Source organism: Sturnira hondurensis, unplaced genomic scaffold, assembly GCF_014824575.4.
Source record: "Sturnira hondurensis isolate 20B ecotype Veracruz unplaced genomic scaffold, ASM1482457v3 Scaffold0008196, whole genome shotgun sequence".
NCBI lineage: Eukaryota > Metazoa > Chordata > Mammalia > Chiroptera > Phyllostomidae > Sturnira > Sturnira hondurensis.
In genome coordinates this window covers 8,669,438-8,694,307 of record NW_028080827.1, presented here as the reverse complement: position 1 = coordinate 8,694,307, position 24,870 = coordinate 8,669,438, and the positions used below count along the sequence as shown (strand labels likewise).

General features: G+C 40.0%; 1 protein-coding gene across 1 annotated transcript in view; it reads right to left on the bottom strand.

Moving 5' to 3' along the window:
• Nucleotides 1-24,451, bottom strand: part of UNC13C (unc-13 homolog C) — a 511,573-nt gene extending 487,122 nt beyond the window's left edge. Inside the window, exon 1 of the mRNA XM_037053932.1 lies at nt 21,446-24,451. Within this exon, the coding sequence (XP_036909827.1) occupies nt 21,446-24,431 (2,986 nt within the window). The 5' untranslated portion in view covers nt 24,432-24,451. The remainder of the gene's footprint in view (nt 1-21,445) is intronic.
• Nucleotides 24,452-24,870: the final 419 nt, after the last annotated feature.

Here is a 24,870-nt window from a genome sequence, read left to right as displayed (position 1 = left end):
CGTGCTCCCTCTGAACGAAACCCCTGTGAGTTGCTCAGGTTTCTGAAGTCTTGTTCTGGATTCTCTCTCTCTGCTTCCTGGCATCATGCCCCTCACCACTCTCATTTATGTCGCTGACATCTTGTATGATGAAAACCTCATCACCTGAAGAAATCAGCTTCCACATTCCGTCTGAGTGATAGTACACACAGGCATTTACACGTAAATAAAGTCAGAGTTCAAATCAACACCCTAGTGACAAAGGTGCCTGCACCCAGCAATAGAAAGGGTTTTAGATTTAAAGTGATTGGAATGCGGGCAGTGAAACCATACAGAGGTGCCTCAGTGGGAAACAGTGAGTTCCTATGAAGTTAGTCAGTTTATTAGCAGTAAGTGTTTGCTGGGTGCTTCTAAGTGCTCACTGCCATCACTGGGGCATTGCAGTGTGTTTTTATTATGCAAATAATGCATGCTTATGATTTCTTAAAAAAATGTATGGAAATGCCTTTTAGGTAGGGTCACATAAATACACTGTCCTACAACTTGTGTTTTTCAACTTATATCTCAAGCATCTACATAGCTCTAATTCTTTTTAATAGGCAACAGAGTAATCCACTGGAAATATTACAGATTTTTAACAAGTCTCTTTTGATGGATATTGAGGTTATATAGCGTGTTTCACATGACAGTGCTGAGACAAACAGCCTTACATGTATATTTGAAGCATCATCATTCATAAAAGAAGAAATGGAAGAAAGTTATGTCTATTTAAAACTTTGGTAGATATTGCCAAATCAGCCTTGAAAGTTGTTGCAATAATTTATATTCCTCTGGGGTACATTTGAAAGGGTTTTGTTTCAGACTTCTGGGACAAAGTAAATTGCAGGTTATGAGAATGACAGAAATTGCATTTCTTTTATCTTGATGCTTTCATTCTATGGTCTCCCTCCAGCTTTAATATTTTTTATGATACATACAGTGAAGTTGCATTTAACCATGAAAGGAAGTTCTGAAGTCAGTGTCTAAGGAGGAAAATCTATGTAGCCAAAGTTACCTTTGAAAACATCTTAAATTGCTCACAAAGTACATAGTGTATAGTGACACATTTTGTGTCAACCAATTTGTACATTAATAATATATTCAAAGATGATCAGTATATAGTAACGTCCAATGCAAATCAAGTAAATATATGCAAAGCAGAATTTTACATCACTATATTCTTTAAAAGAAATGATTTTCAGTTCAAAAAGGTACTGGTGCTATGAAGGAACTCAAGAATTTAGAATTACTGAGGTAAGCACATAATTCTATTTCCCATCTTGAATTAATCTAGCCACCTGCAGAAAACAAAATTAATGCCAGCAATTCGAATGAATGATTTTAAGACAGGGAGGGACACATTGTAAGAGTGTGAGCTGGCTTAAGGGACTAACATAGGAATAGCAACATCCCCAGAAACTAGCTGTAGTGGGGAGTGGTTACTGTGCCTGGGGCTTAAGGAAAAGGGGGAGGAAGCAGTGCGCCCAGTGCCCAGTGCCGGTGAGAGCAGCAACAAGGCTGACAGGAGCTGTGAACCAGACAGACAGTTACATGCACTGAAGCAGGGAGTAAGAAGAGATATCCTGCTTGACCTCCTTTCCCTTCTGCCAGTTGACCTCCCACAAACTGGACCAGAAGCCAAAGGAAGCAAAAGAAACCACATGCAGTAGCAGAGGTCAGTCCCCTGGGGCAGACAGCAAGCCAGAGTTCATTCAGGGGCAAAAGCTCATTGAATGAAGCGGCAAAAGAAATCACTGGCACTATTTAAATCTTCCTTCTTCTCTTTTCCCCTTCTTCTTTTCTTCTTCTTCTTTCTGTCTCTCTTCCTCTCTCTCATTCCCTTTTTCTCTCACTCTTTTTCTCTCCTCTACCAAACCCCTCAGTGGAGTCGAACTAATTCAATGACTGTATAATGAGACTTCACTATATATAATAGGGTTTTACTAGAGAGTTCATTTCCCTATCCCACAAAAAAATGAGCAGTAAAAGGACATATAGGTTGTATGCATACAGGTCAGTAGGAGAACATACATTAAGTTATATAAAACAAAAAATGATCCAGGAATATAGTGTCTGTTTCTGCTTCTTTTATCTGCAAAACAAGGAGATTGGATTGGGTGTTCACCAACCCAGCTGGTCTTCGGAAACTTAGGGAATCCTACTGACAACATATAGTCCAGATCCTTCTGTGGACCCATTAAATTAGATCCTCAGGAGTGAGATCCCAGAACCTCTGTATGTAAAACTTACCCAGGTGATGTTGGCATGCATTCAGGCTTGGCCATAACTCTACTCTGTGATCTTCAAGATCAATTCCAGCTCCAAAATTCCAGAACAATAAGATATATCATATTTTGCCATGTACAATGAATACCTACATTTTGGGCCAAACTTTCAGGGAAAATGTCTTTAATTTTAATTTTTTTAATTTAGTGCTTTATTTATTCATATTTAAAAACAAAACCAGTTATTACATTCCAGGGTGGCTTTTTTGCACGTGAATATTGTCATTGCTTTCTAGAGTTATGCTTTTAATGCATAAGCATAAATAAAAGAATTAAATACATTTATATATAGAATTAGTACTACCCATATATAATAAGTGTCCTTATTTTTCCCTCAAAAATTTGGGCAAAAGCAGATGTTTATTATACACAGCAAAATATGGTAGTTAGAAAGATGATCTAAAGAATCATTTTCCATATCACTCAACAGAGAAAATCAGCATTAAAATATAACTGAAGTAACACTGCTTCTCTAACTAATCTCATTCAAAAATGTTTTAACAGTTACTTCTTTTTTGTGTTTACATTTTCAAATTTCATTCTAATATTGGTAAATAGATGTTCATTGAGTATTGTGCATCTGTAAATTAGCTGATGAGCTCTGAGGCATTCTTATTATTAATTGCACCTATGCTATTATTAAAGGAGAGCTATTTTATCAGCAGCATCATTTTATCACAATCCAGCATGTAGTTTTCACTGACTACGTGAAGAGGGACAGTTTCTGGTAAGTTTTTCAGCACAATTACTGTGTGATCTTGGACAAAATATTTAGCCTCCAGGCCCTTACTTCCCTTAACAGAACTGGCCTAAATAATTTAGAAAGTCCCTTTTACCTTAAAAAAACATGAGTCTAAGAAATGCCACATTAAATCTATGTTTTTCTTTGTTTTCTGCTGTTGCACTCTAAAAAAGTGAGTCTGGTTTTTCAAAATATCTCTTGTGCAAAAGGGAGTATGACAAATAAGTCTCCAATAGTGATTTGCACTTCATACCTAGGGCATCATTCCCCAGTGGAATGGGGAAGCCCAAGAGGGTGGGCAGATTCTTCGAAGCATCAGCCTATGGGCTTGTCCAAGTATCCTTGATATTTATTATCTTTTAATCAAAGGAGCATTTTCTTATCAATCTGATTTTATTTATTTTGACATGGAAATGTCTTCCTTCCCCACAAACTACTTTCCTTTCTGAATCACTTACATGAACAATGCCAGAGAAATCAAACCCACTAAAAGAATCAAATTACAGTCATAAATGAATACGTATAGCTTAATACTACTCAGCACAAAGCAATTGTCCAACCCTGAGCTGTAAATTAGACACATTTCCTCCTTCCATAATGTTCCTTGGTCTTTAAGATATACAGAGTCTTTTCCAAAAGAAAAGATAATCTTTCTAATTAGTGTTCCATTAAATGTTTAAGTTGTGGGCAGAACAGTAAGTCAGCTAAGCATAAGACAATAAGGATTGAGCAACCAAGAAATAATAATTCAGTGTTGTAACAAACAAAATTCATGACAAAGTTCATTACTGATATGCAGAAATTGGTTTTGCTCAATAATTCATTTTAATAATAATGAGACTGTGTTAACATACTTGATAATGTACTTGACTATGATCATGGTTAATTTTATGCAGCCGGATCATAGGTTTACTGTATATAATCCTTATTTCTATAGTGTCTATAGGAGGAATCAATGAAATCCATTTGCCCACTGACCTATACTGTTAGGTCAGTATGCATGTATGCACATTCATGCAGCGAGCACATGCACCATGCCCCTTCCCAAACATTTGGACATAAATAATTCTCTGGTTCTTTCCATCTGTCTCTATCAATCCTTCCAACTCAGAATGTAAACACTCCAAAATGTTCAAAAATAATTTTATTTAAACCCAGCCTTATGTATGCTCACTTGCTAAAATGGAGTGATTTTCAGGGTATCTGGGCAAGTTTTGCTATCTAAAAACTATACCCCACCTTCTTGCCAATGCCTAATATGCCTTTATCAGCAGGAAAACCTGGCATTGCATAATGGAAGAGAAAAAGCATAAAAATGCAAACATCCCCAGGAGATGAAGCTTATTAACTGAGAATCAATTACAATACATATCAAAGTCATTCTACAAAGCAATGTCAGAAAGGGCAGGGAGGGGCGAAGCCAAGAACAGGTGGCTACAGGGCATTTCATCAGAAGACACTGCACTGCTAGTCAGCGGAGCTGGGGTGGGGTGAGCTTGGGGGGTAAGGAGAGAATGGTGGAACCCCCAATTACTTCCACACGAGTTTGCCTTTATGCTTTTCAACATATCCAGAACTGTTTTTGCTCACTTACTACTGTCATTAACAATAATTTCTAACCAATTCACCTCTCTGTCTGAGATCATTTCTAAGGCCTCTTAAACCGAGACATTCCGATGGCCATAGTTAGACCTTTTTCAGTAGTACTTTCATATTGGTCACAAGAGGTTGTACAGTAACTAAGAACAGGGGCAGGTATTTCAACCCTGATTCTGATTAAGGTGAGTCAGGTAGGTGAGTGAGGTTCAGCTTCATGGGCCCTGGCTCTGTTATTTCCATCTGGAAAATAACTATTAATAATCATGACCTCAGGTCTAATTCGGGGATCTCCCAAAGATAGAGCCTAGACCAGGACATGAGGGCAAGTAGCTTTTGGGGAAAGGTGGTCCCCAGAAGCAAGAATGAGAAGCAGGAAGAATAAGGCAAAGGAGAAAAAGCCAACTAACTGAGAGGCTCATTGAGGAGGCTGCTGCTGCAGACAATAGGGGCTTTACTCAGCTGGGACCTGGGGGTGGGGGTGGGGCGGGGGTGGGGCGGGGGATGCATCACATTGGTCTAATAACTGCTGAATGAATGCCCCTGGCTGAGGATTGCTGAGGGGAATCCCTAAACATGAGGGGGACTAAGAGGTAGAAATCTGAAAGAATGAAGTTACGCAATTGAGGCGGGAGGCTGTCAGTGCAAGAGGAGGCTGAGCTCACATGCTGTGGTCAGAGGAAGGCTCAGAGGGTGACTCAGTGTTCCAGAGACATGGGCTGCACCTCTTGAGGTTGTGTGGAGACTTAGGTTGAAAAACGCATGCAAAATACTGCACCTCTTGAGGCTGTGTGTAGTTTGGGTTGAATAAATGTTAGTTATTATTTTCAATGTTATGCTCCTTTTAATCTTCTAAGCTTATTGGTAGTAATAATTATAGCTCTGAATTAAATGATAATTACTAATTAAATAGTAATTGTTGCTAGTCATCTAGTTATAAGTTATCTTTTCTGTGTCTTCTGTTTATAACTGTGATGTCCTTTATAGGACTAGTAAGTTTAGGTAAGTGCTAGTAAATAGTTTTAAATAAGCAATCAAATAATAATATTGGATTATAAGCCACAATGCCTTAGACAATACTTGGCTCAAAAATAATTCTACATTGAACCAGACTGTAGCCCTATCAATGAAATAATTCATATCTTACATCTTCTGTTTTATCCCTTTCCATGGCCCTAATCTTGAGCCCATCACACTTCTAGGAATCAATAAATGTTGATGGGCTAACTTGGGTCTTTATGTTGAAACTGCCCCAAGGCAAGGCAGTTAACAAGCCAGGGAGCTCAAGCAGTTGCAAGATTTTGTGTTTCATGAAAGCATCAATAACTGTAGCTATTAATACTGTGTGGAGCAGTTTGTGCCAAGCTGCCTGTACCCAAAGTCTTTCAAGGATTCAAACCACAAAAATAATCACATAATTGTTCACTTCCCCAAATGGATTCTAGATGATTATTTTAGTTAAGTTAATATATAGCAAGGTAATTGTAGAATTTGCCTTCTGGCTCATATTTTTCAGAAATAGTTTAAGATCAAAGGAAGAAGTCTGTGTGCTTTTTAGGTAGGTTGGCTTCCTACATACTGGTTTGGCTGAAAGGCTATTTTTGTCTTTATTTTATCATATAGAGATACTATTATTGTTTGCATTTTGTTGGTGATGACACTGAGCCACCGAGAAATTAAACAAGATGCTTAAGATTTTACAAATTGTAGGTCAACTCCAGAGCCCATGCTCTGAACCACTATGTTCAGCTGCCTGGTTACTGGTCACTGGTGGGCACCAGGAGAGATGCCCACGGTACAGGACACAGACCTGGGTACTGACTACCAGGAGCTTACAGCCTAGTGAGGAAGACTGCCAGCAAACAGGCATTTTCAACATAAGACTCTCTGCTTGTGTGGACCTTAACCAAAACGTACTATAAAGGGATTTTTAAAAACAGTGTTGCATATTTGTTGAATCACTGGATACAGAGAGATGACAGACTGGGGAAAGGGCAGTAGGGGAGCAGGGCAAAGAGACAGGAAGACTAGTTAGAAAGTTCTAGCAATAGTCCAAGCAAGAAACAGTGGTTGCTAGAACCATGGTAGAGACAATGGAGAGTAAGAGAATTTGCTGTATTTGAGATATAACTAGGAAATGAAATCGTCAGGTTTTGTTAAATGGCTGATACAAATTCAAAGTCCTGGGCTGAAGATTCCAGTGAGCCAAGTCTACGTCATGTGCTCAAGCCACGGCTGCCAGGGGTGAGGGGAAGAGAGTCCCTCTGGCTTTTGCAGCAGGACTCAGGGCACTACATCCCTCCAAGGGCTCATGTACTTAGGACCACCAGTAAAAAAGGAATTCAGATGCTGGGCAACAAAGAAAAAAAGACAAGTGTCCACTACAGTGTGACCGGGAAGGAGCCAAGAAGAATGACTCTCTGACCTGAGCAAACAGGTGGATGGTGTGCCACTTACGGAGACAGGAAATCAAGGAGAAGAAGCAGGACTAGGAAGCAGAGGAAGAACAGAGGTCGATGTTAGACATGATGAGTTGGAGACCTGAGGGATACCCTACTTGATTCATGTCGTCCAGTTCCATGTGACAATCTCTTTCAATGGCTTCCCATGGTTACCAGGAGGGGGAAAATACCAGACAAAAATACCAGTGATCCACAAGGTCCAGACAAATCTGGCCTCTGAATATTGGACAAGATTTGTCTCCCACCTTTCTGTCTTGCTTAATGTACTCCAGCTACATCAGGCTTTAAGTTTCTCACATATATCATGTCACTTTTCTGCCTTAAGACCCTGGTTCATGCCATTCCCTTTGCTTAAAATGAACCTTTTCCTTTCTCTTTGCTTAATCCAATGTATTTATTTTTCAGATCTCAGGTCAAATGCCATTCATGTCCTCAGGGAAGTTGTCTCTAACCTCTAGACCATAATATGCTTTCTTTTCTTTTCTTTTTAATTGAATTTATTGGGATGACACTGGTTAACAAAATTATACAGGTTTCAGGTACACAGTTCCATAACACACTATAATATACTTTCTTAACACTTTGAATTTACTTCTACAACAGTTATGAAAGTTCGAAATGACATTTGTGTAATTTTTATTTTTAAACTCACATCAACCACTTAACAAAGACAATAAGCAAATAAGATTTGTCATGATAATATGCCAGATGCCCAGCCAGGCAATTAAATATTTATTGAAGAATGGGTGAACTAGTGAGTGAACTAATGACTGAAAGAATAAATGTACATAATAGACTAACTTTGAGGAAGTCAGAGTTAGCCCAAAGACACAGAGAATTAGTACAAAGATGGTAACTCAGGCCAATCAAGCAAATGAAATTAATTCAGAAACAGTGAAATGAAAAGAGGGCCCAGGATCTATTAACTATTAAGCTTTTCTTAATATGATCCATGAATCATCCTGCATTGGAAACAACCAGAGATTGGATTGCGGAATTCATATCTTTCACAAGGACTCCCCGGAGATTATCATACATTCTAAAATCTGAGAACCACTAACTTTAGAAATTAGCAGAGATATATTATTGACACAGCCCCAGAGGTCTGTATTACATGTCAGGTGTTTGAACATCCAGAATAAAGAAGCATAAATGGGAGCAAGGAGCTAAGACATGTTGATGTGCAAAGACTACCACAATAGGATTTAGAAGTCCTTGGTCCCATCACTTGCTAGTTTTACAATCTCCATAACTACTAATATTTTAAGAAACAGAGATTTAAGGAGGTTGGCAATAGTCTATCTCATTGATATTTTATGAGAATTAAGTATATGTAAAAGTTAACTTTTAAAAATATTAAAATTGCTTTATGTGTTTAGAAAATGCAAGGGGAATGTGGATCAACATGGGAACTTCCTACTGGTTTCCCTCAGGTAGTAAAATACAACTCTGTTAACCACTAAGTGAATTCACATTTTCTGCACAAGTGAATGTCCATGAGATTGTGTATATCTTTAACTGTAATTACTGGAAAACAGAAATAGAAAACTAAAACCAAGAGCTTTGCTTAAGACATCACTGAGCATTGGAAAAGGCATTAAGAAAAGGAGAAGCTTAACCTACATCTCTGGGAAATAAGATCATCTTTAATCTGTCATCTCATGATTTCCTTTTATCTCAAGTTACACAGCAATGATACCTGGAAAATCATGTTGCCTGTAAAAATATCATGCAAAATGAGAGAATGGTATGTTAGCTTGAGTGCTGGTTTATAATTTTGGAGAATAGCTTGTAATTGTAGCTCTGCTGACAAATTGGTGCTGTCAGGTAAACATTTTGCCAGCTCAGCTCTCCATTTTATAGGTTGAATATCAATATTTAATTTCTGAAATCTTAAACTAGGCTACAGTGAGTAAGCACATAGAATCTGGGAATAAAAAACCTAATTCTAAATTCTGGTTTTGCCAGTTCCTGCCATTTTTTTTTGGTCAGTTACAGTGTCTCTGTTTCTCATCTAGATAACAGAGACAAAAATATGGTTAAAATTATTACATGAGAATTATATAACTCATAGTTGTAAAGTATTTAAAATAGTTTCTGGCACAGAGCAAAGGACTCAGTAAATGTTGCCAATTAATCAGCTACCTACCTACCTTACAGGGTTCTGAAGAAAAACTAAGTTTATGTGTGTGTCAATGTTACATTAAAAATGCTCACACAAACTTCAACTTCTATACTTCAAAATGAGGACTATCGTTTTTAAAGAAGTAATCATGGTTGAATTGGGGAAGAAGTGAAGAATAAGTTGAAGGCAATGATGACAGCTGAAGGGTGTAGGGAGAGATGCATTTATTCAAAGAAAGTGGCATTGCTCAAAGTTTCTTTGGGAGTCTTTAGGATTGCCTACAGTCACATCAAAGCTGTTTGAATCTGCTGAATGTTAGTCATTTTTATTCTCTGAGGGTTTCTTTTATTTTTAGAAGTAGCTGAGAGCCAGAATGAACCAAGTTTGATGAATGAGGTAGTTGACAAGATTCCATAACATACTTTCCTTAAAAATGAAGAGGTGGAGGAGGAGGAGAAAAAAGTACACCATAGGTTAAAATAAACCATGGGGAAGAAGTCCATGAAAGCATTTTTTTCCTGGTGTTGTTAGCTATGGAAACAGCCCAAGCCAACAATTCTCAACTGATGTGTTGTAAGAATTTTTAAAACATGCAATACCTAACTATTTGGTCAGGGGCACCTGACCAATAATCTTTTCTTTTAGATTGTCAAATGAAAAGATGACAACAGTTAACAATAACTATCCAGGGTGAATGGATAAAAATTATACCTACCTTTTTTCAGATCAGCAAAAAATATACTTTTTGGTATGTCACAGAATTGTAGTAATTAGTTTATATGGGCAATAAGATGAAAAAGGTTGAAAATCTTGGACCTAACCTAAAACCATTAGCATGGGGAACAGTTCTATTTATGGTCAGGTTATCCCAACAAACTGGGACTCAACATCAAGCCATTATGCCTGCATATCAGGCTCAGTCCTTGGATGCCAATGGAATAATCAGACTTTTGTACCTGTCATAGAGACTCATTCCTGACTTTGAACTCCAGTTCAAGTAACTAGGTAGGTCACTCTCTTAATGACATGTGTAGTACTTCAATCCCTCAGGGATTTGCTTTTTTCCTAACAGTTCTCATTCTGGGATGTTTAGATCCTTCCCTAGTTCCTAGCCAGGTAACCATGGCCCTATCAGCAAAAATCCTTCCTGGAAGAAATGTCCCTCTCACCTGTAGACTGAGTGCACTCTCAGACATAGACCAAACTATTATCACTTACTTTGTGTTAAAAGAGATCAATATTTCTACAGCTGCTGACACAAAATTGGCTGACTTTGAAAGCACAATCTACTCCTGTGCTTAAATGCATGAGCCATGCCCTCTCATGGCAAGCCTTGGCTACCCTTCATTGGAATGTCATGGAGACAGCATCAGACTCTGGATTGTGTCAGATGTATATCAGATTTCACCAACACTCCTGTCTCTCTGCGTTTCATTTGTGAAGTGGAGCTAATACTACCTTCTTCCCAAGATTACAGTAAGCTTTAAATATGTACTTAAGTTTTCTAGACCTCGATCCGATAGGAAAGCTTTAAATGTGTGTTGATCTCCCTCCCTTACTCTTGCCTTTCACACTAGAGTTTACCTTAAGATCTTTGGCCCTACTTGGAAATAATCTCCTATACGAACCACTATTACTTACTCCCCTCTCAAATGATTTATAAGCACACATGTGCTTTGAGTCTTGGTCCTTCCCCCTAGAAGAATTATGCCTTTGGGCCTTTTGGGCTTTATGCCTAGCAAAAAAGTAGAGGTGCCAGCTATTTCTGCTGCCTCGAAGGGTCCTCACAGGTCCCCTCACTAGATCATCACCTCTTTTAAAATAGAAAAATAAATATAAATATAAAATATTAAGACAATATTTCACAGGCAATTCTAGAGTATATAGAAAAACAAACAAGACTGAGCCAAGAGTTTATGGCTGTGTGCTGCATTCAAATAGAACATTTTACAAATGGGTTGCCTTCTACTATTACTAGCAGTGCTCTACTTGTTTTGAAGAAAGATATAATAATAATAAACCTCAAACTTTCAAAAACAGATAAAATTTGGAATATGGGGCATGATGAGGGTTTATTTATGGGCAACATAATGCACTGAGTGGTCCGTAGGGCAGAATCCCCACGGACTTTTGAAATAGGTGATTCCTAAAATTTCCAAATTACACACTTTTTAAGGAAGAAGGTACAGACCCCATCACTCCTGACCTAGGCTCTCTGCAGGTGAGACCCAGATACACTCTGAAGTTTGAGAAGAACTTCTCGATAGATGTGGGCCACCAAGGTCTAAACTGTTAACATATTTATTCTTCTTAAACATTAAGCCTGGAATTTAAGTAAATCCAACTGAGTTCTTGAAGATATACAGGTCGTATCATCATAGGAAGAATAGCTAGCCTTCTCAAAGATGTGAGCTAAAGCGGGGAGGGGAAGTAATGTTTTCACTGCCAATTATGTTTTACCTATTATATTGTAATTTATAATAAAATATCATTCTAATTGAAAGAAATAAAGCAAAAGTTTATTTGAATTCTAAATGTTCTCTGCCTTATATGGAGCTAGACAGCCCAGCAACTTTATAGAGGGATCTAGCATTTATTTATCTATTCAACAACTATTTAACAAAGACTTACTCTAAAACAGGTACTGGGGCAGGCTCTGGCATTATAATAGCAACAGAATGGAAAATTTACTCATTGACTTAGCAATCTAGCCTAGTGGCAGAGAGCCACAATAATCAAATAATCATATACTTAAATGTAAATGTACAGCCATGAAAGGTGCTGTGAACAAAAAGTACTTGGAATTGACCTAGAATTCATGAGTTCCAAACTCTCCTAAACTGGATTAAATACATTGACCCAGTAATTCTACATCTAGGAATCTATCTTACATACATGCTATCTCATTTTATCAAAGTTAGATGATGGGGTTGCATTGTCTGTGAGTTTGTAAGAAATGTAACTGCTCAACAATAGGAGACCAAGCCAAAAAATTATGCAATAACTATATAGTAGAAATATTTGCACCATTAAAAATGTAGTAGATAATCAAATGAGATATTTTAACTATATGTTACATGAAAAAACCCATATTGCAAAACAACATCAATATATGACAGGTTAATACCTCTTAGATGTTAAGAGGGAAAAAAAGGAGTAGGTATGTATTTATGCATACAGAGTTTGGAACAAATTATCTGTCTCTGAATAATAAAAAGAGCTGTCTCTTTTACTTTTCACTTTGGAATTTTTAACATTTTGTTTTGTTATGTTTTTATTTACATGTGTGTAGCAGTGGTGGCAGTTGTTTTATTTACAAAGGCACCTATATTTAATCAATAACATAAAATTTTGGATACATATCCCTGGGCTCCATTACATGGCAATTATAAAATCACATTGGTCAGTGATAGGATCCTAATAATTTGTAACTTTCCACCACTGCTGTGGGAACAAAAATCACTGTACTATCTCAAGTTCCTTAGATGATGTAGCAACCTCCCAGATTGGGAACCGCTAAAATAAGTATCAACCTTAGGAAAAACTTTTTACATTCAAGTTCATATTCTTATTAGGAACCAAAATATTTCCACAAGTTCTGTAACTATTCAGAAAACAAAATGTACACCATGGTAAAAATACTACTAGTTATGCTAATTGCAGATGTCACAGTCTTTTTTGGAATCTGCAGATGCCTGGAAATGACATTTGAAGAGAAAACAAGGTTTTTGTTCTTCTGCTAGAAAAATTCACTTTAAATACATCATCCTTCAAGCAGTTAATTGTATAGTATTAATCAGGCTCTACAAGTCTTAATTTATAAGAAGAACAGGATTTGAAGTAGAAAAACTGAGAATTAACTATTTCATATCAAAACTTCCTCAGTGCTTTTCATATTATTACTAATTTCATGAAAATCCTTTAGTTGGAATAAATCTCATTGTCCATGGTACCCTCCTCTGCATTATGTTTCCCTACCTTAGAACATGAGTAAAACAACATCTGAAGAAGGTAAGCACATGGCTGCTTGAAATAACCAAAATAATCATCTGTTTAATTCTAGATCCACCCTTTACTAGCTGTATGACATTAAGTTACATAAATTTTTGGCATTTCAGTTTACTTACCTATAAAATGAGATAATAAATGGAATCAAATTTATAGTGGTTTTGTAAGAAGTAAAGGAATAAAACAGATAAACTGTTTGGAGAATCCCTGATACCTAGTAGTGATAAATAATATGACATTATCTCGATCTCACTTATGAACTCTCAAGATATAATGTCATAGTCTTAACAATTAAGGCCACAGTTTAGATTCACCTTTGCCTTCAAAGCTTGGACCTTTTATTTAGTATACTGCTTCCCTTGATTCGGACATTCACCCAACACATATTATCTCTGTGCCATCTCTGGATGAAGCATCAGTGTAACCATGAGGTAGAGAAAAGGATGAAAAAGACAAGACCACTCTAGATTAGAGTTGAGTAGAGAAAAAAAAGAGATGCGCATAAATTCTCATTACATAAGATGGAAGACCATGCCATCAGAAGCAGGTATATGGGAATTCAGAAGAGATGATAGTTCATTGCAGTTGGTAGGAGGTACAGGGCTAGAGGTGGGGAGCAAATAGTCACCATGGTGTGGGGTTCAGGCCAGCTGTACAAAAGGTACCATTCAGCAGGGTCCAGTAACATGGGCGGGATATGACCTCATGAAGTTTCTGGCTATACACACTCTAAGTCTCTGTCCCTACAGGCATGCTGTTCAAGGGGACAAATCTCTCTGTACATAAACATCCAGACCTTTAAAATTCCTCTTTACCAAGCCCCTGAAGATAAAAGTTGAAATTTAAATCTCTGATCTTCTCATTCCATAAGCTACATCAGCATCCCATGTTGTTTTTACATCAGGAGCTCTGTGGTCCAGTCTCGCCAGGTTAGGAATGAAGAAAGGACGGCACTGCTCCCGAATGGTGGCTGGAGAATCATGGAGAGAAAACTATGCTGGCACTTACCCAAATCCCAGTAAGCAGATGGCCATGAGCACAAAATCTATCATGACAATTGGCACCTCATTGGGATGCAATGAGCAAAGAAGGGGACTGAAAATGCCCTTTTTTGGCTGCCCTTCCTCCTGAGGCATATTGGTGGCACAGGAGGGGGACAACTGCCTCACTGCTGCCAAGGGGAGAAGAGATGGCCTTTAAAATCTAGGCTACTGCAGCCTCCTGGGTAGTCAATCTGGTGCCTTTCAAGCAACCATAGAGCCTCTTAAAGACGTGTGTCTGATTTTCTCTAGGATAGATGATATCCAACAGATTCCATTCAAAGCTGGCTCACAGGATAATAAGCCAAGTTCCAAGACAGTGGACGAGTCTGAGTTTTCTGTGGCCAGGCCTAGTATGCCAAATAAACGGTACAAGGTTGTTTTACCAGTTTCAGAATTCTTAAGCTGCTGGTATATGGATAATCAGTGCATTCCTGTTTTCTAAGGATAAGTGGTAGTAGATGACTAGGGCCGGTACCTGGTTTGAAGGGTCATTACCAGCAACACTCTACTTTCCAGAGGTTTGCTAATTTGGAATTTTAAGAAAGTTAATGAAGATCCATTTTTTCTGAATCATAGCCTTTTTGTGTTTATAATATTGGCTAACACTTCAAATATCTTAACCAATTGGCATTAAATCTTGTATAGTTTACATCGCAATAGACAGACAAATTCACACACTGCTGAGTCTTCATATGTCCTTGAGTAGACTTCTCTGAATCCACAGTAAGTAGAATATAATGTTAAACTGCTGGCCTGTACACCAAGAAACTATCAACTAGGTTTTAGTAGTGATAGAGAAAAGCCCCTTGTCCGCTAGCCTAAGAACGCCCCGTAGGAGAGTCTAACTTCTGCATTCTGCTTCTGTAGCCTACTTCCCCCACGCAGCCATAGAGAGCCACAGCACCACAGATATCCCCAAATAAGGAAATAGACGTAACTTCCTCATTCCGCTTCTGTAACTCGCTTCCACTATATAGACAGGAAGGTCCTGCAGGCTATATAAACCCCCAGAACCCTTTGTTCAGGGCTCAGAATTTGGAGATCACTCTTCTCTGGGCCTGTGCACATAATAAAGATCGTGCTCCTGAACCCCTGGTGTCTGGTCGCTTCATTTTTCTGTAACATTTGGTTCCCTGACCGGGAATCGACCTTACATAAATTTGGGCCGACTTGCTGCCGGATGGACAGGGCGGGCTGGGCAGCCAGTGGCCCGTCTGAGGACCAGGGGAGCACGTGCCCTGAGATTTCTCAGGCCCCCACTGGTCGGGGCACTGGATGCCGTCCTGCAACTCCAGACGGGAAGTGAGGGTTTCGGACCATGATCTATCAGAAGGCGTCGAATCAGAAATCGGTAAGTGCCCCAGGGACTGGACCAGAGACCAGGGAGAGACTGCTCACCTCTCATAGCTAGAAAATTTGATCAGAGTCAGGAACTTAAACTAAGTCCAATCACTGGACCCTCACTCGGGGAGGGAATGTTTAACTTCTGAGTGTCTGAGAGTGAAAGTGAGGGTGCGTGTGTTTGTGGCTCCACGAGCGAAAAACCTACAGAGCAAGATTGGGCCCCAACCTGCGGTTCCTGTGTCAGGTCATACGGCATAACAGCTGGCAGTTAACCCCGAATTCTGCTGGGGCAGCCTTAGCTAAGACTGACTTTGCCCCGTGAGGAAGAAGGCCAGGCGGACAAGCCAGTGAACCCCACCCTTTGTGTGTCTGTGCCGAGTGGGAGTCCGGCCTTCCACAGTCTTAGATTGTATGCTCAAGAACTTCAGTAGATTTAGAGGGCAAGACCCATCTCTGAATGCAGAACAACTTGAGACTTTTTGTACCTCAGAATGGCTGACTTTTGGGGTCAGCTGGCTCCCCGAGGGAACTCTAAATTTGTCCACCAGTAGAGCAGCTCACCTCATAGTTACGGGGAAGCCAGGTCACCCCTCCCTGATAGTAGATCACAGGTGGGCAGAGCCTGCTCTCCACTTGCATTGGTGACTGCAGCTTCAGTGCACCACCCTCAGTGGGTAGAGGGCAGCTCTGTGGTGCCCCCATACCCACAGGTGGAAGGGGCCTTGGAACTGGAGCCCTGGAACCTTCGCAGGTGGGCAGAACCAGAGTCAGGGTGCTACCATTTTGGGTAAAATGGATGAGCCACATGAGTGCCCCACCATGGAGGACAGAGCATGCATGGGTGTCGCCATCTTGGATGACCCTACATGCATGGGTGCTGCCATCTTAGAACTGGCTAAGGCTTCTCTTCAGATTATGGGCTTGTATGCTGTTGCTGTGTGGGCACTGCAGCAGTCAGGTTCTCTGTGTAGCTGGTTCTGATAGGAATGGCTCTGGTTTTGAAGGTCATAAACTGAAGTCCAAGGCTGACCATCTGATTTATAGGGTGTTTGCAAGGTCTAAGCTTCAGAAAGGTGAAAAATGTCCCTGCAAATCTAGGGACTTTTAGCTGTCAGATACTGAGTTTAAGTACAGTCCTTCCCAGTGTGGGAAAGGAACAGGGATTAAAAGTGAATTACGGATAAATCTGGATAGGTAAAAAGGCTATAGAAGGTTTATGAATATTGCAGAAAGTCTGTGGGAAGTTATACAAATAAATGAAAATGTGAAAGTTTTGGAAAGAAATTATGTGGTGTTAGTAATAGAAGGTATAAGGCATGGAGATGCATCTTGATGGGTATTAGAAGGAGAAAGATTTTCCTTCAAGCTTTGTGTTTTTCTTCCTACCTGATCCCTCCAGAATTTGGCATTCTGAAGGAATGAATGACGACATAAGGTTTCTTTGCATAAAACCAATAAGACCAGTCATTTAACTAGGACTTTGACTGGAATGTCACACCTGAGGGAGGCATGTATGGGTTCTGGTTGTTACCAGAGAGCTCAGAGGAACTGGGATTCACCTGTGAAGCTACCAAAAGCCCACCAGAAAAGCCTGGTACTTTGGTTGGTTGTGCGGTCCCAGCCAGCCTTTCCAGGAAAGGAATGAAGGTTGTTTTCCTGAAAGATGGCTAAAAGGAACCTGTAGGCACAATGGAGGCTCAAGGATTTGAGTGAAATGACTGGTACAGGGGAAGCCAGATGGCAGATGTGTGGCTCTGCTTCTGTGCCCCAAGGGGCAAACTGAGAAGTCAATCTGAAGGTTCCCCGTGTGAGTTCAAGCAAAGCGGACTTAAGGATCATAAGTGATCCAGGCTGCTCTTAGTGTGTTTATGGAAATGAACAGTCAAAATCAAAAGTGGGACCCAAAGTAGACCCTGTAATAACAGTAAGGGTGATCTTAAGGAGAAAAATTACAGTTCAAGGAAAATCACTATGCTCAGTATTGGATATCAGACTGGCACAGCTAACTGTCTTAAAACTGTCTTATTTTCATTTAAGAGTTGAAACCAGGTTTGTGATGTCACCAAAGATGTACAATTTACAAGTGCAAAGGACCTGTCAAATTGCCACTGTTAAATGTCATTTCAGGAAGGACCTGGCAATGGAATGTCATCCCAAAAGACAGTCTCACAAGCATAGCAACTGGTTTGGGATTATTGTGTGAATTAACTTGTGTGTTCTTCTGTTTTCATAGGCCGTATGCCTATGACCTGCCTATGCCTATAGATGATTAGTTACAATATAGGCCTCACTTAAGGAGCCCACCTTCGTCATCGCCCCCCCTTGAGACTCAACGGTTTGATTGAACTAAGTAGTTAGGTTGATAAACAGTTGGGGTGGTCTGTGGGATCCCTTTAGAACTGATTTTCCCTTTTCTGTCTTGATAACTTGGACAGAAAGGGCTCAGAAATCTGAAAGGAAGGAAATCTTTATGTATTCCCCTCAGCCCAAATATAGCAGGCCACAAGAGTCTTGGATAGGTGTAGCATACCTTGTACACCTTCCTCCAGATAAGCCATTCTTTACCGAAGTCTCTGCCTTTGTCATTTAATAGTTATAATTGTGCTTCCAATTTCTTGCCTAATCTGTCACCTCCAGAATATGACCTGACCAGAAGGCCAACGGTCCAGTAATGCCAGCCTTTGGACACCAAGCCTGTGACTTCCTGGTGACAGCCAACTGATCAGGACCCTGTAAGGTCCTTCCCCTTGCAGGAAGGACTCCCTCCATGCTGCACCCGCCTCCTTCTCTTTCAGGGTACCCCTGACCCAAGGGTAGGTAGGACAACATCCATGTCCAGCTCAAAGTAGTTATAAGAAGATGAGACCTTCGTCCATTGTCCTTTATATGATTCCAGAAGGAGAAAGGAATCTCAGAACCCCTCCTAATAGTTAATCACAGGAGGAGAAAAATGATGAGGAAAGAAACCTCATTAATGCTCTGAATCCAGGAAAAGGTGGGGGGGCTGTATATTCCTAGGAGAAGAGTGTTGCTATTTTGTTAATGAAAGTGGCTTAGTTGAAGAGAACTTACAACGCATAAATGAACTTAAAGACAGACTACGGCCAAGGTCCAAGACGGGAGCATCCTCCTGGTGGCAACACACTCTTCTCTCCTTCCTGGTCCCCGTCCTAGGACCCCTGATCATCCTCATCCTAGTCATTACCGTAGGACCCTGGGCCATCAGAACAGTAGTCAGCCAGTTAGTTAGAAGGAGCGCTAGTATGGAAGACCACTAGCCGCATCCTCATGCTCCAGCAACAACAAGAGCAGAGAGTCCCGTTATTGGATGCTGAGACAGACGAAAGCGCTGTCTAAGCACCCACAGGGGGGAATGATAGAGAAAAGCCCCTTTTCCACTAGCCTAAGAACGCCCCGTAGGAGAGTCTAACTTCTGCATTCTGCTTCTGTAACCTGCTTCCCCCACGCAGCCATAGAGAGCCACAGCACCTCAGATATCCCCAAATAAGGAAATAGACGTAACTTCCCCATTCCGCTTCTATAACTCGCTTCCACTATATAGACAGGAAGGTCCTGCAGGCTATATAAAACCCCAGAACGCTTTGTTCAGGGCTCAGAATTTGGAGATCACTCTCCTCTGGGCCTGTGCACATAATAAAGATCGTNTGAATCCAGGAAAGGGGGGGGGGCTATATATTCCTAGGAGAAGAGTGTTGCTATTTTGTTAATGAAAGTGGCTTAGTTGAAGAAAACTTACAACACATAAATGAATTTAAAGACAGACTACGGCCCAGGGCCGGGACGGGAGCATCCTCCTGGTGGCAGGACACTCTTCTCTCCTTCCTAGTCCCCATCCTAGGACCCCTGATCATCCTCATCCTAGTCATTACCGTAGGACCCTGGGCCATCAGAACAGTAGTCAGCCAGTTAGTTAGAAGGAGCACTAGTATGGAAGACCACTAGCCGCATCCTCATGCTCCAGCAACAACAAGAGCAGAGAATCCCATTATTGGATGCTGTGACAGACGAAAGCGCTGTCTAAGCACCCACAGGGGGGAATGATAGAGAAAAGCCCCTTTTCCACTAGCCTAAGAACACCCCGTAGGAGAGTCTAACTTCTGCATTCTGCTTCTGTAACCTGCTTCCCCCACGCAGCCATAGAGAGCCACAGCACCACAGATATCCCCAAATAAGGAAATAGACACAACTTCCTCATTCCGCTTCTGTAACTCACTTTGCCACGTGGACAGGAAGATCCTGCAGGCTATATAAACCCCCAGAACCCTTTGTTCAGGGCTCAGAATTTGGAGATCACTCTCCTCTGGGCCCGTGCACATAATAAAGATCGTGCTCCTGAACCCTTGGTGTCTGGTCGCTTCATTTTTCTGTAACAATAGTAGAATATCTAACTTCTAAAAGTCACTCTAAAATAAACATTCTTCCAATATGAACTTAACATAAAATGTTCACTACTTTTCATTTTGAAACAAGTTTTAAATGTAGTTTGAACTCAACCTTGAAAAACATAAACACAGCCAACACACCCAGCATCCCCTTGACTTATATTGTTCTTTAAACAGATTATGTAGAATGTGCTGTTTTACACAAATTTTTAGAGCAGAGAATCCTGACTGTTATTTCAATTCTCTTAGTGCCTACAACAGTTTAACAATAAAGATATCTGATTATTCATCCAAATCAACCAGAAAATGGCAGTTTTGAGTAGTATCTGATTACAACTTTGGTCAAGGCAAAGAAATAATCAGTTACTGGCTGAAGAAATCATTACATTATTTCATAATAGCAAGTAACACTTACTTATATAAATATATACCTTTATAAAATATTATGTAGGGTAAATATTTTAATTAAAGTTAAAAACATCTTAATCAGGGAAAAATTAACAATATATAATTCATTAAAATTGAGATTATATCAAACTGTCTCAAAGATATAAGGTGTAAGCATGCAAATAAAATAATTGGTAAAGGATTAAGATAAATGCAGATGGACTTTGGTTAAGAAATGAAAAGTCAACATAGTTTGTAATTATATGCAGCTACATTTCAAAGAAATGTGATCAGAGATTGTTCCCCCAAGACATTAAGTAAAATTTTAGGTAAGGTACTCCTTTCATTTTCATAATGGCAAGAGACATCTACTCTACTCTTTAGGAGGAAATTTCTCAACTCTACCACCTTAGTAAGTAATAGAGTTAACTGTGGCTCCTCAGGCATGGCTTAGAGTTTTTGGCTCTGTTACACTCCCTCAGCTGCATTAGTAGAAGGTAAGGGAGGCTGTGGTTCTCCATGGGACTGGTTAAGGTCAGCCGTGAAACCCAGCTCTTCATATTGGCATGTCCTAAAGTGTAAATTTGATGGGACAAAAAATGGTAAACTTGGGGGTCCATCTTTCCCAATTCTTAAGATTATCCATACCATTCTCCCCAATGCTGTCAACATAACAGCACCAAGGAAAGGACCTCAGGCTGTTCTTTGATTTCAATCATCCTTTCCTTGATAACTGATGCCACAAAGCTGTTAATATGAAATGGGGTTTATGTATAATCTTGGCAAGGAAATTTTGATCCACAGAGTATACAGTTCATTTCAGTATGACCTGTTTGAAAACACTTTGATTTTAAGTCATCAATCCAAATTCATTAGGAGAGCTGAGTAAAATAATATCCTTCTCAATATAAACATGCATATTCCTTGCCAATAAATTCTTCCTCCCACTTATAGACACAAAGCATGCTCTAAAGAATCACCACCAATGTTAGAACACAATTAGCTTATTAAGTATCATTTAAACATGAGTACCTCCAGCCAGGATCTTCTCTTCCAATTCTGCCATTTGCATCTTATAGGCTTTAAAAGCTGCTTCCTTGAAAGAGGGACGGATCCTCTTCGGCTTTGTGATTTCCACCGGCTGTTCAGGGATATTTTGGTTTTCATCCTCTTTTATTTCCATTTCATGTAATATTTCATTTAAAGGTTCCAATCCTCCTTCGCTAACCACATCATCTGCCTGCCCGTCATAACCCTCGTCTTGTGGGGTTTCATACGGTGTTTCATAAGAAGGGTGATCATATCCCTGCATTGGCTCGTCTGTTTCAGTAATACTAGTCCTGTTCTCTAGCTTAGCGAGAACTTGTTCCATCACTTCAACATAATCTGTTTCATTATCTGCCACCGGTTCACTATAGTCCTCCTCGTCTTCTGCTTTGTAGTAATAAGGCTCCGTGTAAACATCAGAGTCCAGGGTGGTACTTGATTCATTTGCAGTTGATTGGGATAATGTCCGAAATCTCCCCATTAAGGAAGAGCCACTGTCCTCATAGCCACTGAGACTCTGTGTGCTTTTGTTCCACACCACTTCTAAGGCTGATCTAGCCCTCTGTAGTGTAGATCCAAATTTGGGGAAGCTGAAAGCCTTGTCAGAAAGGTCAATGCTTAATCGGCTATGCCAAGATTTGGGTGGGGCATCCTCTGAATCATCACTTTGCAATTCACTTTGACTTCGATACATAATGGACACTTGGTTTTGATTTTGGTACAACTCATTAGAATTAGCTTCCTGATAAGAACCGTATTGGCCAACCCATTGGCCTTGTGGTTCATTATCCAACCCAGGGCATGGAGATGAGTTGTCATCTTGGGTTAAATCACAGCTCTCGGAGTCATCCTGAAGGTCACTGTGGCACTTTCCCAACTCTTCCTGTTCTTTATTGTAAACATCTAGTTGTTGATCAGATAGACTGTTTGTGTCATCGTCAAAAGCTTCCTGAGTGGATGACTCCAAACCTAAATCAGCTCCCTTTTCTACTTGATTCCATTCCTTCCATGGAGAAAGATCCTCATGTAAAGAGAGCTGAGAATCACTGTAATGACTTTGGTCTCCAGATGCACATACTATGCCATTACTCATCCCGCTATCCACAGTTTCTGTGTTCCCAATTTCACTCTGCCCTTGAACACCCTGAACAGCCCCATCCAAAAGTAAATCCTGGGGACTGTCATATAAGGTAAGTATGCCCTCCTGTTTCCTCTGCCAAAGTTCCCGGTCTGAAGATGACAGGAGGGAGCTTCCATTAGTTCTAGTGAAAAACTGACTTTCTGAAAAATCCTCCGAGTAAGATTGACATAGTTTGGAAAAATCTGATTCAGAACGACTAAGTTTTGCAGTAAAAAAATCACTCTGTGAATGCCAGAGGGGTGTTGCATCCCCATAGTAGGCTGTGGTTGGTTTATCCAAGGTATCTGATTCTGGCAATTGTGAAGAAATTTTATCATCATTTGATTTACTTGAAATCCGGCTGCTACTAGCAGTTTTATTTTTGGCTCTAGCATTGTGTGATTTTGACTTGGAAATACTTCCCTTTGTTGGAAACTCTGTCTTGGAAAGCACAGCATAACTGTTTCGATTGAGGTCAGATTCCAGCTCTCCATCACTGTCATCCGGTAACTGCCAATTATTCTTCTTGATTTTGGGCTCTGGAGTAGACAGCTTTATATCCATGCTCTCATATGTCTGGGAGGATGGTATCCCTCTCTCTTTTCTTTCTCTGATGTCATGAGTGAGAATATCAGTCGATATTCCAATACCTGTTCCTTTGAGTTTATATGATTTTTTTAAGACAGAATCCCTTTGCTTAGGGGTTTCAAAGTACACCAGTATGGGTCGAGGCTTTGCATTTGGGCAGTCCCTTTGGTGTCCTATTCTCTGAGCAAATTCAATTTTAATAGCATTTGCTGCATCTGAAAAGCCCATTTTATCTATTAGAATTTGATACACCACAATTTCAACATATTCAAATCTTTCTTCAGGCACATTTAAAAATCTCAAGCTTGCCTTGCTACCCATATGACCTAAGTGTTTAATATAATCATGGATGTCTCTGGTTTCCCTCCGAGACTGGACAAACCCTGTCCGTAGCTGTTCGATTTCACTCTGCACAACCTCCACACTGCTGGAGATCTCATCAATGGAATGCTTGAGAGCATTGACATGCCCTCGAAGCTCAGAAAGTTCTGTCTCAATCTGACTTATTCCCTGAAGTTCCTTAAAGATCATTTCCATGACATCATGTGTTTGGCTAATACAGCCAGAAGAACTGAATCCTGGCTCCAGGGAATTTGTCTTTGGGTTTCGGGCAGTTCTGTCCAAAGATTTGCTTCTTATTCCCCAGGTTTTCTTCATTGTGCTCAACTCTGAATCTGAGGAGACACAGTCTTGACTCTTTTTCCATTTCCTCAGTTTACGTAAAGCTCCTAGTTTTAAGCTATGCAGAGTGCGTTCCCCATCAGAGCTGCCCTCAGTAGGAGCCAGGCTGCTTGAACTCTTCCGATTGCGTCTAACCGGCATTGTGTGTGTTGACTGCGCCTGGTTTTCTGCACTACTCCTTAGTTCACTGAGTGATTCTGAGTAGGAACTCTCAGTTGAAGATAACTCTTGAACAAGACCTTCATTATCACTGTTGGTTACATTAATAGTTTTCTGTAGGCCATTGGCAATAGCTACTCGGTAACTGAATGTTGGTGAGAGGGAAAACTCTTTGTTAGCTTCGTCTTCTTCAGTGGATAAATTGCGAATGGTTGAACACTTTGCAATCTTCTTTACAGTACTTTTCCAGGTATTAGAAAATTTGGGGATTTTGGTCTGGCCAAGAGTAGGAAAGTCTTGATCCTTTTTCTGTTGAGGATTCTCTTTTCTTTTCGTTGTATTTCCCAATTTCTTTGTAAACATTCCTTTGCAAAGCTTATGTATGTATGGTAAAATCAGGCTCTTGAAAAGATTAGCCACCATGGAGGGCAATTCGTGCAAGCTTCTCTACTCCAAAAACAGAAACCAGGTATCAGGACAAAAAATGGTAAATCCAAGGCAAGCATCACTGTCCAGATGTTCTCTTAATAATTGAAAATAGCAAGAAGGGTAGCTGTAGTTCTGCCCCAGTGTTAATGTCCTGTGAAAACCAGAAGCAAAGCTCCATTTATGAAAGACATTCTCTCTTGCAGGAATGATTTCCTGAATCTCTCTCATTTCCACATGACTTCATGTAGTGTCTACAAAAAAGCAATATTAAAATGAATTATCAGGATTTGTTCTAAACTTTTCCTATTTCTAACATTTCTAAAACTATTCACAATAAACAATGCATGAAAAGTTGCAGAGGGGCAAAAGAATATATGAATTTCAATACACAGTTAGTTTTGAAACAGCTATAGAGCAAATCAGTACCAATAAG